The following is a 16,697-nucleotide window of genomic DNA, read 5'->3' as shown; positions in this document are numbered from 1 at the left end:
TAGAAAGACTGCTTAGCCCCGATGACAATGATACCAATATCATCGCAATCTTCGAACAAATAGCGGATATATTGAAGAAAACGTGTGTAGCAGTCGCGACCCCCTAGCCGATTTCCCGCAACTTTTCTATGACGCGATTGGCGCCCGCCTAACTGACCTGTCGCGACGACACATGACTGGACGTCTGTAATGGGGCCTCTAGTTCCATTTGACCGCATCACTTGAATGCTAACGTGCAGTTAATGCACTGAAAATTGTTTTATTGTTGGCCCGTATGACGTCATTCTTGCTCATAACACGTCACTGTGGCGCAAAATTTGAATGTTTTTAAATACTACTTGCTTTTTTTTGTTAAAAACATATTTTGTGGCTGTAATGGAGCTGAGTGAGATACTGTATTCTAGTTCTTTCAAATTAAACAAAGTTGTATTTTCTCTTCATGGCTCCTTTAACTGTCGTCGTTGGACCTCAGAGCACAACGTTAAGCCTAATGTCTGACTGTCGCATATACCTGTGTCCCTCGCCCTCTGGTGCCAGCAGTTCGGCTGTTTATAGTTCTACATTTTCATCATTATCCTTTCCTGCAGCCACAAAAGGCGTCGCAGCCAATGGGGAGGTCGGGCCACTCATACCCGCATTCACAGACAGGCAGGCCAACTGAAACGAATCGCGGACATCGGGCTAGTGCGTACCCACGTTCGCAGCCAATTATGATTTTGACGGCAAATTTCTGCCTGCACTTTGTGGCACGCAGATCTGGGGACGGTGAGTTTTAATGCGAAAGCATGAGTCGACCGGTAGGATGTAAATCCGCCATCCATGGCACACAGGCAGCCCATAAAATGGCCGATGGATCAAAGAACAAACAGTAGATGAACGAATGTTCGAGCACGAGTACCATTCCAAGTTACAAGAACTGCTGGCATGTTTCATGCACGTCAATATTGTTAGCGCAAAACAAAACCTTAAGCGTATGTGAGGCAACAGATAAGCACATAACCAAGAGTTCCAGTGTACTTTTTGAAATACCGGTTTTCACAACGGCGTTAGAGGAAGGCGTACTAGATACAAGCAAACACAAAAACAAAATATATTGGCTCCAGCTCCTCCAAGCTCAAGAATAAACATTTATTGAGCGCAAGTGCTGATGGGAGGGCACTCGCCCGGTGGAGGGCATCCTTATTCTGGGATACCCAGGCTTCGACTTGCCTTCCAGGCCATCTTTACCAGTTCTTGCTGGTGTGCAAGGTCCGGATCGACCAGACGAGCCATCCACTGCTCAGAAGATGGGAAGGGGATAGGGGGTAGGTTTGGACTTCGTTGACTGTCTGTTGCCAGGGTACCACCAGGTATAGGAAATTCAAACAAAGAAAAATTCGAGGACATTCATCCCTGCGAATGTGAATGACAAGTAGCTTTGTTGTCGCTATGGTATAATATACATGCACTGATCGGCATGCTTACAACCGCAGGCATTCTTGGATAATGCCGAATCGATATGTACGTGCACTGCTGGGTGGTCAGTTTGGCTGGATCAGCGTGGCACCGCAACCCAATTGTCTGTGACACAAGCCGTGCAAACCAATCGCTTTTTGGCACCGACACATCCGCATTGATATCACCAACTATAACCATATATGACAACTGGGCTACTATCCCACGCGGCCCGAAGGCACTCTGCGTTCGTCCGCTTGCCGCTTGACGCAATCTGCTTCGCGATCCGCTTCTCCCTATAACTTCGAATGGTTTCGATCTGTCTTCTTCGCGTTGAGCTGCTGCTCTTTTCTGCAGCTGCGCATTGAGGCAGTTGTACGATGATGGTGGCTTTCGATACTGTTCACTCGCTTGGCTGCGTACTTCAGCTACTGCCCCCCCCCCCAAAAAAAAAAGAGTTTTAATGAGAGGGAATAAAAAATATATGGAAACCTAGCCATATACAGCTCCAGTGTAAATGCAAGCTCACACTCATCCCGATTATACCGGCAGGTAACCATTTATATAGTTAAACCTGGATATAACGAAGTTCACAAAAAATTAGCAATTTTTTTCGCAACCCCCCCCCCCTCCCCCCGAGGGTGCGCCACTGATGTCCATTGTCCCCTGAATACTGCAGAAAATTTTATTCACATCCATCCATGTCAAGAATTCCTTTACTGCGGCTTACCATTCAATAGGTTCATTAAGATGCAACACAGCAGCTAACATGACCGATCTTGTAAACATTCCCTTTTTTTTAAGACATATGGGTGGGTTGTCAGTGAAATGGCATGCGGAACTCAACAATTTTATGCACTGTCCTTAATTTAAAGTAAGCACCGCAGCCAAATATGTGCTTCCCCTCAGCCGAGCACTACCATTTAAACATATAGTATGTCCAAGCAATCAAAACATTGAGTGCATGACTTGCCATTATATCACTGTGATTAAGCTATTTTATATGTTTGTGTTGATTGGCCATCAGCCACAAGGCAGTAGAAGACGACAATGGCGACTGGGAGATTTGCCAAGCGACACAAGAAAGAGGAAGAAGAGGGGGAGGAGGTTGCAGCCGTTGGTGAAGCTGGGTGCGTCTCGCTGGCTGATCCGGAAGGCCCGTCGTCACGTGGTGAGGCCTAGGACCAGCAATGACAGCCTCAAGAGGAGAGCTGGACTAGCCATCGCATGTGGCTCCAGCCCTCCGTGGAATCATCAGGCTCCATCCCTAGTGGAAGGCCCAGCATTGCAAGGCGAGGCCTAGCCACATCGCACTGCAAGCACCTCAAGGGCACCCGGACACACCACTGCGTGCGGGACTGCGGGTCCTGACAACCCAGCGAAGGACCACCCTGGGTTCAAGAGTAGTCGCTTCGAGAGCAGCAACGCTGCTCTCATGTGCTCCTGCGCTGTTTCGTGGACACGCGATGGTCATTACACCACGACCACTCGTGAGAACGTTTTATTTTGTTCCCGTGGCACTGTCGGGGACTTCCAGACTGGTTTGCACTGAGCGCTGCAATGAGTGCGGGAGGGAGACCACATTGTAGTTTTCTCGACGTAGCTTCGCGTTGGTGTAAATATTTTCCTAGTTGCTTTTTCACTCCCTTTTCTGTCAGTGCAAATATAGTCTTCCCTTAATTCATCTCTGAGTCCTCATGAGTGCCGTGCAGTTTCCTTTCCATGGTCCTACCCATGGCACTCAAAGTTGTTTCACATGCCAGCAAGAACCTCCCTTAAATCTTCACAATGTTTAAATGTGTCCAATCATGGCTGCAGGAAGTGTGCTCTGGCAGTATTGGAGGTGGTATGCTACCTGGGGGTTTGGAATTCGCATTCGAAATTGTGGGATTGCGGAGCTCCGCTATCTCGCCATCTTTCCTATCTCTCTCGGCCCGCCGTGGAGGCGAGAGGGGTGGTACATCTCGCGCACTCCCCCCCCCCCCCCCCCTCCGGGGGGATGCTCGTGAGACCGTGAGAGCGGGGAGGGGGGGCGGACGAACCCGCTCACGTGACATGTTTTGCCCAGGGGCAAAACATGTCCGGGGCGGGCGACGGAGGAGACTCTCTTTGCATGGATACGAACCATCATCGGGAGTGGCCGTAAGTACGACTTGCTCCTTTTTGGCCTTCCTTTGTCCGCCCTCGCGCCTGTTTCTTCCGTCCTGGCTAAGGTATACTCTTGACGGTCTAGAGCGACACGCCCGACGTCCCCTTATTGCAGTGCAATAAAGGTCGGAGTGGGCAAATTCTGTGTCCTGTGTTCCTTGCTGTTTGCTGCCGCTACGCCAAGTTGGCGATCCGTGGCGGTGTTCAGCGGAGCTAGCCTTGAGGCCGAATCTCGAGGATCGAGCTAGGCCGCCGTAAGAACCCTGGTCCCCACAAAATGGTTCCTTGCCACTGGTGCCACCAAGGTTTAATCTGTAAAATTAGTTCCAAGCAGTGCATCAAAAAACCGATTCTTATTGCACCTTCCAGGGTTCATAGTATTGGAAAATATAAAGATTACTGTTTTATGGCTAACACTGTTTTGTCTATTGTTCCTCCAAAAATGACTAATTATCTCTGATTATCTTGGTAACTAATTGACTGACTCAAGAAATAATGCCATCTGAAATCAGTGGGGAAAAAATCAGCACGACTGACAAAGTTTCACAGAGTTTACTTGAGCCATCCTGAAGAACCAGCTCATTTATAAACATACACTTGAAAAGATATCCCACCGAAGGTGCACTTTTCTCATGCATGCACCATGATATGCCATGTTTTTCAACTAGTACGGCACCTTAAAAAATTGCACTGTTGGCCTTTTCACAGGCCCACATCCTCACCTCATCACTAGCCCCAACGCGAAGCTCACTTGCACAATCATTTTATACTACAATCTCTCTGGCTTTTCAGAAAAATTTTATTCTCAAAAAAAAAAAAAGCTCCCACAGCATGTGCTCAGATATTGCAAAGAGCCGGTCGCAATAGTACAAAAGGAGAACGCGCTACCTGGCATGTGTTCCTTGCACACATTCAGGGTACCAAAGAAGTTGGTCTTGACAGTGACCTCTGCTTTCTCAGCAAACGGCACAGTTGAGGCTTGCTAAAGCAGAGCAAAAAATAACAAAATAACATCATCACAAAACTTTTAAACCTTTCCAAGGCATCTTGTATCAACTGTCATGGCTCAAAGAAACATGCAGTATTTCTAAGCCAAATTTCCAGATTCTTACTTTTATTGCTGATAATGCACACACACACAAAAAAGTGGGTTGCCACCCGGCCTTGTGAAAGTAGATGTCCAGCGAAGCTTTCGAAAACTACTACAACTGCCGATGGGGTATGCTGTGCTATATAGCCTTAGAGCTCTGATAACCGCTTTTTGGTTGCACCGTGATAGGTTCTAGCTGCGATGACTTTGGCTGCCTTGATTGCCTTGGCTGGTGGTGCCATTGTGTAGTGTATAATCAATCGTGCAAGCAGAGACCCGACACACATCCGCAGTATATGGCGCATAATACACCTCTGCGGGAATGTGCTATATGTTTCTCGTTAAGCATAAAAGTACGTTGCCCTAACCTTGCACCTATCGTTGTGAGAAGCAGCGTAAAAATCCCTGTACATCATGCAGTGAGTACCTATACCTGTTAATTAGCCCAACACCAGAAGGTCTCAGGGAGGCCTTGGCCAATAGTACACCTCTGCGAGTAGATCCTCTGTAAGTTCGTTTAACAATGTGTGGATTATTTTATCACACATGGGTGCCCACAGAAATTCTGGCCAACTAAAGGCTATACAGGTCCACTGTACAACTTCGAGAACACGTAAGCATGTATGAGTTCTGTGTGCGAAAGTATTAATGCCCAAATGAACACTGCTGAGCGTTCAATTAAATGTCGCGTAGTGCTCTGCAGTGCACAGAGCACCCGGCTGAAGGGTGATTACTGTGCCGCTGGGAGAGACAAGGAGAAATAGCTGAAGTTTGACGCTGAGCACAGCACATGCTGAAACCAAACATGTTTAACAACAGTTGTTAATCTCTCTCTCTCTCTCTCTCTCTATATATATATATATATATATATATATATATATATATATATATATATATATATATATATATATTAATGAGAGAAGTGGCAGCAGCCACTGCCACAATCTCCATTCTTCCATGTGGCGCTGTGCATGCCCAGGAGTTGGCTCGACAGAGCTGTATGCCCCCTCTCTTTATGTTTTATTTCTGAGCTACACACTTGGAACTGCATGACGCTTCACATACAATGAGAAATTAAGTGCTGTTACATTGCTACTGACAACACCAACCCTGGCTTTCTTGCTCGATGGGTCATTAAATTATTTCTCATTTTCTTTTATCACTCATTATATCGATTTTTTTTTTCATATATCACTCGACACTCACCCTCATCCTTTGTATGGCCTTGCTGCTTGCACTCAGCCTCACTCACCTCTTTCATTATCCACTCACACTGACTGACACTTGCATTCACAGATCGCCCTCAATACGCTTCTTGTTTTGCTCAAACTCAGCCCTCGCATTCGCCTTTTACTCACAATCACACCATCCGTGAGAGGCAAATTGCAAGTGCCAGTTATGAGTGGCCACCTGCCCACACGGTGTTCACGCGTGCTATACAGGCAGAAACAAACAAACAAACAAAAAACATTCTCGCTCCACACCAAAAACCCTGCAATGAACTACATATTAACTGCTGTTCGCTGCAAGTTTCAGTGCACTTTCAAGAACCCCACGTGATCTACATAATACCTGTAGCCTACCATTATGGCACACCTCATAGGTACAGAAACAGCAGTTTCAATGTGCAAGACCCTATTTTTAGCTTAGAAACTTTACACTGAGTTATGAGAGAATTTTTTCTCACAGTACAGCAAACTAATTTATAGACCACAAATATTGCAGCCAATATAGTGAAGTGTCAAGCCACAACTGCCACACGCCAACGCGTGCCTTTTTTAGAGTTGAATAACACTTTACGTGCATCTATTACGTGCGCAACGATACTTCAAGGCTAAACACGCTTCCCAAAGCCATTCAGCAGCAGGCTAACAGGCACGCCTATGTAGGCAGTGTAACCTCTCTGCCTAGCCATGCAGAGTACTGGGTGGACATGTTCACTGTGCAAATAAAATTATTACTAATCATTTTTCCATCCCTCGCAGAATCACCCCAAGCGACGCAAAAAAGGAAAGCTCTATGAAATTTGTTGGGGAGACTCGAGAGATAGCTTACTACAGCGACACGAGATGATGACATGGCGCAGCAAAATGAAGAGATGCCCTTCGCTGCGAGTGAACAGGTCGAACAACTCGGTGAAAGCTGCACGTGATGGAACGCACACTCTAAACCAACTGGCAGAAGAGAGCTGTTAACCTCCCTCTTCTTTACCTTACTACAGTGGCTTGTGCACACAGAGGGGGATTAGCCAGGGCTTGTGAAGGGCTATTTAGTAAAGTAATAAAATGGTAAATACAGGAGAAAAAAAAAATCAGATCCACACTGTCCAGGGAGCGGAGAGTGGATGAAAAAATTGTTTCAATGAAGGAGTCGCTCGGTGACCAAAATTCAGCCCTGAAGCAAAAAAAGTGTACTATTTCCTTATTCGTGTTTTTGAGGCCATAGAGTTTCTTAAGAAACTCTATGTTTGAGGTTACTTGTGCCGATGTTCTTTGCAGTTCCATGGTTTACTTTTTTTTTTTTTTTTTGCAGTGGCTGCTCACACCTATTAAGGGGGATTGGCCAGGGTTTGAGAACGTTTCAGGAGCAACCACATGAAGCGATTTTTGTGAGAAATGCGATGAGTACCGTGACATATTTAGAGACAACAGCAACAAGTGCAAGACAAGATCAGGCTGTTGGGCTAGAATCGAGCAACGTGACAAAAATAAGTGATGGACCCGTGCGTCAATGCATAAATATAAAAAGGAGGGCAAGACAGTTTGCAACGTAGTTATTACTACACTCGGGTCCACTTATAATGATACCGTTTATAACAATATATCGGATATAACAATGAACAGCTATGGCACTGTCAACTTTTGTATTCCTTCTATGGTAAAATAAACCGCTTATTACAATGCCCCAGTGCCACGATATCGGATATAACGATTGAATCCAGTTCTATTGTGCACCAAAAGTGCAACAGTGACGACTCTAATGACGCGGTTGTGCAGCCTACTCAGGTTGTGTCTTCGTGGGAGGCTAAGAGGCCCAATGCGTGACGCAGTCCCTCAAGGACTTTATTTCCGCCAAGGACATTTACTTCAGCTAGGTGAAGCACCTATATAGGGGTGACCGACTGCGGCTTCTTTTCCGCAAATTAGTAGTAGTACGATCGACCTTGCCGTCATGTGAATAACATGTTTTGAGATCTGTTCAGAAATTTATTTCCTGACCCACTTTAACTAACGATGGGATTTCCTTGGCACTTGGATATTGTTACAAGTGGACTAGACTGTACCTGTTTAACAAGTGGAGTTGCAAAACTCCTTGTCAAAAATCGTCCCCTAATTTTTTTAGGTTGCCCGCTGTGATGAAGAGCGACTGTCGTAACTTTACCGCGCAACTATTGCGTTGCAATCTTTCAGCAAAAAGGACGTCTGCCAAATATATATCACAATGTGTTACAAAGTAGTTCTCTTTTTTTCCATTTTTTCCCTAGAGTGTCAATCTTCTTGGTATGCTGACCTCTCCAGTTCATCAAGCAATCTTTCTTACTAACGCCTGCTGATCAATTGACATGCTCTTGCGGCACTCTTTACCATAAAAATAACAGAATTTTTTGACCTACACAGTTTATAAAAAGGTCATGGTTAAGTTGAAGTGCGAGTGGCACAAATGCCAAATCTATATAATGGCATCACCTGTAAACAAGTCTCTACAAGGAATTATTTCTGTTAGTCACTACTAACTTTACAATACAAATGTAAATGTGCTACTGTCTGTGCTTAATCACAGCCTCTCCTCATAGCACATACCTTGCACACCACTTGCTTGGTGTGCACTTAATCGTATCCCAGCTGAACAAGCAACTCCTCTGTGCATAATAAAGTGTCATACCTATGACATCACCCCGTGGATATAGGCAGCACCCATGACACGAAATGTCATTTAATTGTGATCTACGCAAGTGGTAAAAATGGATTTTGGTTGTATTTTTAGTTGTAAGAAAAAACATACGAAAACCTTATTTATGTATTTTTGGCACTTGCAAAGTGGAATGAAAAGTATTTCGGAATAATTGAAAATTTGGAGTTTTGGTCTTTGGTACAAAGTGCTGGGTTAGTTGGTTCACACTCGAAAAAGCAGCGCTGGAAGCTACTTGTACGATATCCATAAATACAAGTAGCGGCTATTTTCTTCACAGGTGCACTTGCACAAACAAGCGTGACAGCCTAATTAAGAGCGTTTCCACTTCAAGGCATACCTGCGCAAGAAATTTTTCACCAGCAAGCCCACCCATCAACTTCCTCTCCCTCTCGGGGGTCCAGTTAAATAGTGTGCCTGCTGAATAGCACGCCCACCTTATCAGTTCCCACTGCTGGCGTGCAGGAGTCTTGCAACAGTTCGTCAAGATTCACAACAGTACTGTAAGGAAATGCAACAGTCCCCCAAAAATTCAGACATACGTAACGGGCAAAAGCATATGTGTGTGTGTGGTTATGTTAATCTTGCAGCCAATGAGAATTGGTTACGAGCATCTGACAGCAGCTATCATTGTGACTGGTCAATTCACCTGAGCAATTATGTTGCCAAGCAACGTCACGGTCATTGTACGTCGAGCTACAGGTACTGGCCAACAATCTCAGACCCTAGTGTGACGTTAGGCCTTATGTCTGGTCGCAGCATACTGAAGGGAGGTCAGGCCATGCATACTTGTGTTAGCACACAATGTCGCTTACCCCTGTTTTCAGGCGTATGATGCGTCGCAGCTAATGGGCAACGTTGCATACCCCGTACGCAGCCAATGGATTTTTTGGTATCATTGATTTTCGGCACCACATCCTTTTTACGCCACCAACATAGTTCCGCGTTACAAGTCGTGTAGCGCTCGCGCTAAAAATTCCCATTGGAAGTCGGGAAACTCTAAAACAACTCATTGGCCCCACGAGTCAGCGCAACCGCCCACCCACACGAGGCAACACAATGGCTCTCTCCTTCAAATAGACAGCCAAGCGAAATGCAACAGCTCTCGGCCTGCTTCAATCACAGAAACGGGTTCCACAAGTATTCACTTCAACTACACCTGGCCTGTGAGGCACACTGTAGTGGAGGGCGGGCTACTCCAACATTGTGGCATCCTTCAGTGTGCGCATGCAGAATTCTTGTACACACAGGCGCCTTCATTTTACACGTTCATCAAAGAAAACAGATACTCCGGGCAAGAACTCGGCCTAGGGCCTCGTGCCCAGTGGCAGCCCACTGGGTATTGAGCCAGTGCACGCCACATTAAGATATTTAAGAAACCCAAGAAAAAGTTGAACAGCGTTCAACTGAAGTATGCCGCAGCAACAGGTATACTAACGTCTATGACAGCAAGATTCGATAAACAGCTTTTTTTTAATGACAAATTGGCACATTATTATAAAGCATTAAAACTGAAACAAATACATTAATATAAAGCAAGAGAACAGAAAAGGCTCAAATTCTAACAAGTCACAACAATGGGAACAGAATTCAGGAGTTCTCTGTTGTTACTACACAGAACAAGGACATCATGAGAGCAGGGCTTCCTCAATCTTCGTAAGCTTCAAAATGCTGAGCTCGCCTTTGTTTGCAACAAGCAACTTCACCGACTTCTCTGGAATACACGTCAAGAGTTTTTTCACACTGCATTCAACGCTTTCCGAGTCCCTCAGCAGCATGTACAGAAAGTAGCACAATGCACTTTCTTCACTGCAGCAAACGTCATCTTCATGCAGCATGGGAGGAAGGCACTGGACGATGGGGCAGCGCACAGCCAGTAGGAACACTTCTTTCGGGTCGCCGAACAGAGAGGTGGGAGCCCTTTGGAGAACGTACTGCCACGCCGAAAGAAAGGCGCGGTTGGACCACAACAAGGGGCGGCCCCCCAGCGCAGACAGAACACGAGAGACAATGTCCGGCACTCCGACGGTGGTGGCAGCCGACAAGACCGCCTCCCACACCGAGACGACCTCCACGTCGTACTCAATGCACAGGCCAGAGACCACGCTGAGCACGGTGGCGTTGTGGCCGTGGGAATAAAGTGCAGCCCTGGTGACCTCAGCCGCGCTGTCGGCATCGAGGCTAGCCAGCTGCAGAGGCAGTCCCAGCTGCTGCAACTTTGCTTTGTAGCCCAGCACTCTAATGTGCTCCAGGGTGGCAGCGTCACTGGGCAGCGGCACACCCAAGTGATGGGGATCCTGGACTCCAGCGCCGGCCAGCATGCACATCAGTGCCAGAGCACGTGGCTTCTGTCCGAAGAAGCCGTCACTGGCTGAAGCGATGCAAGAAAGCACCTCTTTCACCTGGTCTGGCACGTGCTGCATGAGATGAACAATGGTGACGAGGCCTGCACTTCTGTTTTCTACGGGCGAGCTATTCAACTCGAAGCAGAATTCCAAGGCACTTTCATCGGCAGTAGTGTCGGGGGTTTGGAACCCTAGCCATCTCTTGATGGATTGGTCAAGGATGCCAGACAGGTCCCCAGGGATGATCTCATCAGCATGCACAATTTCGCTGAGGCATCTGTACAGAGCCGATGAATCAGAAAAGAGGACTTGCCACCTGGAGTCTTGGAGTAGGGCAGCCGCCAAATCTGCCGTTTTGCCACACAGTGCCACATTGGAAGGCGAGTTGGCGCCATGCTGCTTGAGAACTTCCTCGTTCCTCAGCTTTATGTACTTTCTGGTGAACTTTGCCTTTGCGTCACCCAGCCTGGTCCGCATCTCATCCTGAGCGAAGAAGCTATCCGGCAGGGCAGCGCACTCCTTGGCCACCCTCGTAGCCGTCGGGCCCTTGGGCAGCTTGTCCAGCAGGCCCATCAGGCATGCAATGGCTTTTCCCTTTTTGTTCATCTGCTCCACAAGCCTCCTTACGCTTGACAGAAATGCCACATCTAGGACATTTCCCTTGTGCTTCTGAGATTTCCACATCAGGATGGCGTTCTCCACCGCTATAAATCGGACATCATCCTTGTCCAGTCTCAGCAGGTCGGAAACGTCGAGCCACGCATCAACGGTCTCGGGATACAACTCATCATTGATGAACTTCCAAAGGGTCGGTTGGAGCAAACAGTGAAACGGTAGACGCGTCTGCATGAAGGGTGAGAGCTCCGCTGACGGGTACTTTTCGCACCACTGGTCCATCTCGATCATCGAAGGGCAGCTGTATCGCCGGTATGACTTCAAAAAACACAGTATGTCGATTTCCCTCTGAACACTGCTGTCAGGTTCTTCTTCAAGAGCTCTGAGGTTGTCGTAGCCAAACTGCAAAACCTCATAATGATATGGGTCGACTTTTGCTAAAATCTTCAAGAGAGCCTTGTACGCCAGTGTCCTCGGCAATTGTTCCAGGGTGCTTGCAGCTTTTGCAAGCACTTGGGAGAAGACCACGTTCTCGGTGTGAAGGTCCGCTGACTGAAAGCACATTAGACATTCCAGCCTTCGAATGAGAGATGCCTTGCTGTCCAGGTTGAAAGAGCTGCAATAACTTAAAAGGTCATCCGCATCAACTAACAGAGATCTCTCCATTTGTTGCAGAACACCCTGTATGGTGGTGGCACTTGGGTTGGTCATTGCATCTGCAAATGAGATGGAGAATTTGGCAAGCTTGAGGCACCAGTACGCCCCTTTGAGAAGTGATCTGTACATGACTTTCTGAGCTGAACACACTTCAGAACCAACAACTGCGAGATGCATGAGTAGCTTCGGGTTGCCATTACACTGCGCAGCAAGCTGCTTTAGTAAGCCCAGTGCCTTCATGGGCTTCAGGCTGCACAACAGGGCTTTCACAAAGGGCAGACTTATTTGTTTCCGAGCAGAAGTCCTGATCAGAATTGCAGCATTGTTGTTGGTGGTCTGGCTAACTGTGAACTTCTCGAGTCCTTTTTGCTCCGAGACTTGCTGCAGGTTACCTTGAAGAAGCTGCCCCACTGCCGCTACGACACACAAGCCGAGCTCTTGTTGGGATCTCTGACAGAGGTAATGACAGGTTTCAAGCAAGTGGCGCTGGACGTCCTCGAAAAGAGACAGCTGGCTGTTTCCTAACAAACTCCACACGGATCTTCCCAGAGCTCCGAGCAGCATCAACACTTGGTCTTTGTCTAAACCGAGTCCATGCCTCTGTTGCATAAAACTTGCCTCCCAAGACACGCAGGCGATTGAAGCAGCAACCGACGAATCCTCAGGGCCGCTCAGCAGCAGTGAAGCCTGCACCAATAGGTGCGCCCACAGAGCAATGTCGGCAGCCTCCTTGATACAGCGGCCTCCGCATGTCAGCGCTACCCGGGAGGCAATCTTGTAAATTTTGGAAGCCAGACGCAACACATCCTTGCACTCGCAAAATACCCTGGGTAGCAGAAGCAGGATGGATTCTTCGATGCAGCGCTCTTCAAGAAGGCGACTGCACAGCAATTCTACAATGTCTTCTCGTCTAAGCTCGAGCGCTGAGGCCAGCGCGACTTCTATTGCAGACTGTGCACCAAGTTTGAGGATCCCAGCAAGGTAAAGCACCTTCCGGCAAACATTCTTTGACTGGTCAGGGTTGTGCTCACATTTGGCAGACAAAACTTTATGGAAGCCCTGGTCAAGCACTCTGCGCTTGTCATTTTCGCAGCACAGGTTAGTGGTTGAAAGAACGATGCCAAAGTCCCTTCGCAGTACCATTCTCTGCCGGGCCAAGCAGTGCATTGCACTGTAATCATCCACGCTACCCCTCGAGGCTTCATTTAAAAAATTCAGTAGGTACTGCCAACACTCCATTAAGTTGGTGGCCATTTCCTCAGAATCAGGCGGGGAGCGCTGCGGCAGCCTTTCTGCAAATGGCAACAATCTAGGAGCAAGTATGAGGAGGATGTCGTGAGGGACTCTTTGTATGGCCTCAGCGAACCCATCAATGTCGGCCTTTGTGAATGCTTTCTGCAGGTAAAACAAGAAAACATCAGCCTCGGACATGTCGCCCAAGTTTTCGGCGACAGCCAATGCATCCTGCAGGGTGTCTGGCTTGTCAGAAAGCAAAACACACCTCACCAGCGCGCTTGTACTACTGAGTGGTACGGACCCAAACAAGCCCACATCGTGGCGTTTGAGAATAACTTTGACCTGCATTTGCTTACGTTCGTGCTCAATTTGTTCAGCAGCTGAGCCTTTCAAAAGGGAGCCCTGATCAGCAAGCCCTTCAATAGTTTCACTCCAGGGCACACTTGCATGGCTGAGAATTTTCCTAACAGCAGACAGCCAGCACTGCGGATGGTCGACAAAAGCCACTAAGGCGACCATTTTGTCCTCCAGAATTTCGTCGTGTATCGGACTGATCGGCCTGTACTGGAACGTTTGGTCTACATAGTTTTGGAGAACTTGTGAGATGTCTAATCCTCTGCGTCGCATGAATTGTGTCAAAAATCCTTGCAAAAGTGCAGTCACTTGTTCACCCGTCATGGCTTCATCCAGGATGGTGAATACAGCTTCCTCCTTCTCCGGGCTTTGCAAATCCTTAAGGCTGACACGACACTTGTACTTGTCCCACAATACTTTCAAGTCTTGTAGGTCTACCAGCAGGTGGTAAAGCTTGCAGAAGGCGCTCTCTGTGTCTGCAATTTTCTTCGGCGCACTGTACACTGCCAGCCAAGTGTGGAGGGGCAAACATTCTGCCTTCGCACTCATCGCTTCAAACAGGTCCACAACAGCTTTTGTGAGGCTCAAGGCCCCAGAAGGCCAGGCTGACTTGTGGCTCACTTCCATCTCCACAGTTCTGTCCACGATCCACTGGCAGACACAGTCCAGCGCCTCGGGCACAGACTCAAAGATGCAAGGTAGAAAGCTACCACGGAGCCACTTCACCAGGGTGGATGGCTCCACACCTGTTGGAATGGCATCTAGCAGGTACTGCACAACTTCACAGTTCAATTCCCTCACTAGCTGATCTCGATGGCGCTCCCAAATCAAAAATCCTGCAGACACGTCATTGCTTCTGAAAAAGCCACACATCTCCTGGATGAGATTTGCCTGGGAAAAAGAAAACCAATCCCTTCCACCATGGCTGTCACACAGAAACCGGAATGTGGTAGCTCTGTCAAGAAGCGACGCGATTTGGGCGCGTACTCGGTCACGTTCATCACTATCCGAGCACTGTGCTGACGACATGTGACCGTGCAGAAATAGCAGCAGTTCAGATGCAACGCTGGGCGAAGCGATGTGAGTCTCAAGGCAGCAGGCAGCTGCTTGTAGCACATCTGGGAAGACCTTGATCAGATTGCACACCTCACGAACTTGACTTCGCTTAGCTGTTTCATCTTGCAGCACGTCTTGCTGCGTGGTGCCAAGTCTGTTGAGGAGGTACAACAAATGGTGCCAGTGGACATCGTCAAGAGGCAAGCCGAACAGCCTTGCGAACTTCTCGGCATCCTCAAATTTGTTTTTCCTGACAAGCTTCATGAGTTGGTGTTCCGGAAGAGCCTCGCTGACTGATCGAATACGAAGTTCGGTGACGACGTCCTCCTTGTCAGCAAAGCCTTCCACTAACCAGAAATCGTCTAAGACATCGTTGAACGTCAGCATGTGGCACAGCTCATTAACCTCCAATACATACTGCACGGCAAATTCAGGAAAGGTGTATATTTCTAAATGTCTCCGCAGCGTTTCACTCGGGGCAGTGAGCAGCGCTATTCTGCATCCCTGGTTTGCTCCGCACTCGGATTCTGCGACGTCCGCTTCAGACAAAACAAAGTCGTCTACCATCTTTTCCGACCAAATGTCCTTGATAAGGAAAGTCTTCAGGCAGATACTGACCAAGTGCTTGTGCTCAGTGAGAGCTAGCAAAGTGCACTGGCTGTCGACGACCACCATTTTCTGGGCCTTTCCGCCGGATATGTCGTTCAGGACGCCATAAGCCAAACTGTTCAGGCTGTCAGGAACGCAGCAAAGTGCGCCAGAACCCCCGGTGACCAGCAGATCGTCACCCACCAAACAGGCGGCATCCAAAGGCACAACAGAAAGTGTCGTGTTTTCTGTCGCCAAGCGATGGCATATATCAACGAAGCGGATCTGAAGCGACGACAGGTCTAGCTCGTCAGATGAAGCCAGTTGCGCGATAACAGCTTGGCTGATGGTTGCCGTTATTACGTGGTATGCGGTGAGCACGCACACGACGTAATCATCTCCCCTGCGTTTCACGTCCACCGAGAGGAAAAGCGCAGTTCCATCGTCATTTGCTGCCTTCGGCACGGGTATGGCGGCGACGGACTCAGCCGGCTCAACGGTAAAGATGTGAAGGTTCCCGCCTCTTTCCGCCACAACCAGCAGTCCGCCGTCACTACACAAGGCGATGGCGTCGACGACATCAGGGAAGGATTTGCAGAACAAGAAGCTGTCATGCCTGAAAACGTTGACATCTCGATCTATCGCAACAGCAAAATGTCTGTAGGAGACAACACCTTTAACCGCCGGTTTTTCGTGGACCCTTTCTTCGTCAGCAGCGCCGATCACGTACTGCGTACGCACTTCATACAATTGGCACCCGCCCTGCTGTTCGTTGCGTTGACCGAACACTGTTGTCTCGCCTCCGAAGTTTGAAGAAACAATCGTCCACGCCATTTCACTGCTTCGAACATCACACAAGACGACAGGTTTGACTTTTTGCGCGCTTACGCCATGACCACAGCCATGACTGACGTTCAAAACCGGCACAAAAACCAAACTGCGCAAGCGCAAACAAAAAAAAAACGTTTTTTTAAACGTGACGTAATGATTTGTTGCTAAGCTAAGATAAGATACCCGTTTGCTATTAAAAACTATGCGACTAACATAATGCTTGCGCTCGTGGATCATGCCTTTATAACAAAATATTCCAGTAGATGGCGCGGGTAGTGCAACGCGGGAAAACTGAATTAACTTTAGCAAGCCTCCTTTGCGTTTATCGTCTGAGGGGCGGAATGGGACGAAGAGCATGAAATGTGTAGGCTGGGGAAGAAGAGAAGCGTTTACGAGGCAGGCGGCGGAAGGCTATCGTCATTCGACGCCATGGC

The 16,697-nt window shown here is 48.0% G+C and overlaps 1 protein-coding gene across 1 annotated transcript; it reads right to left on the bottom strand.

Moving 5' to 3' along the window:
• Nucleotides 1-5,648: 5,648 nt before the first annotated feature.
• Nucleotides 5,649-16,486, bottom strand: Rod (kinetochore component rough deal). Its single transcript, XM_077699107.1, has one exon. It carries the CDS (start codon nt 16,264-16,266, stop codon nt 10,210-10,212), a length of 6,057 nt encoding a protein of 2,018 aa, XP_077555233.1. The 5' UTR covers nt 16,267-16,486; the 3' UTR covers nt 5,649-10,209.
• Between the last annotated feature and the right edge of the window lie 211 nt (nt 16,487-16,697).

This window comes from Haemaphysalis longicornis, unplaced genomic scaffold, assembly GCF_048455015.1.
Source record: "Haemaphysalis longicornis isolate Haplotype H1 unplaced genomic scaffold, Haemaphysalis longicornis Haplotype H1 scaffold_2, whole genome shotgun sequence".
NCBI lineage: Eukaryota > Metazoa > Arthropoda > Arachnida > Ixodida > Ixodidae > Haemaphysalis > Haemaphysalis longicornis.
The sequence above is the reverse complement of the archived record's forward strand: the minus strand, read 5'-3'. Positions and strand labels throughout refer to the sequence as shown.

Excerpts from the sequence above, each read along its gene's own strand:
- Rod (XM_077699107.1), bottom strand. The coding sequence starts at position 16,266 with ATGGCGTGGACGATTGTTTCTTCAAACTTCGGAGGCGAGACAACAGTG.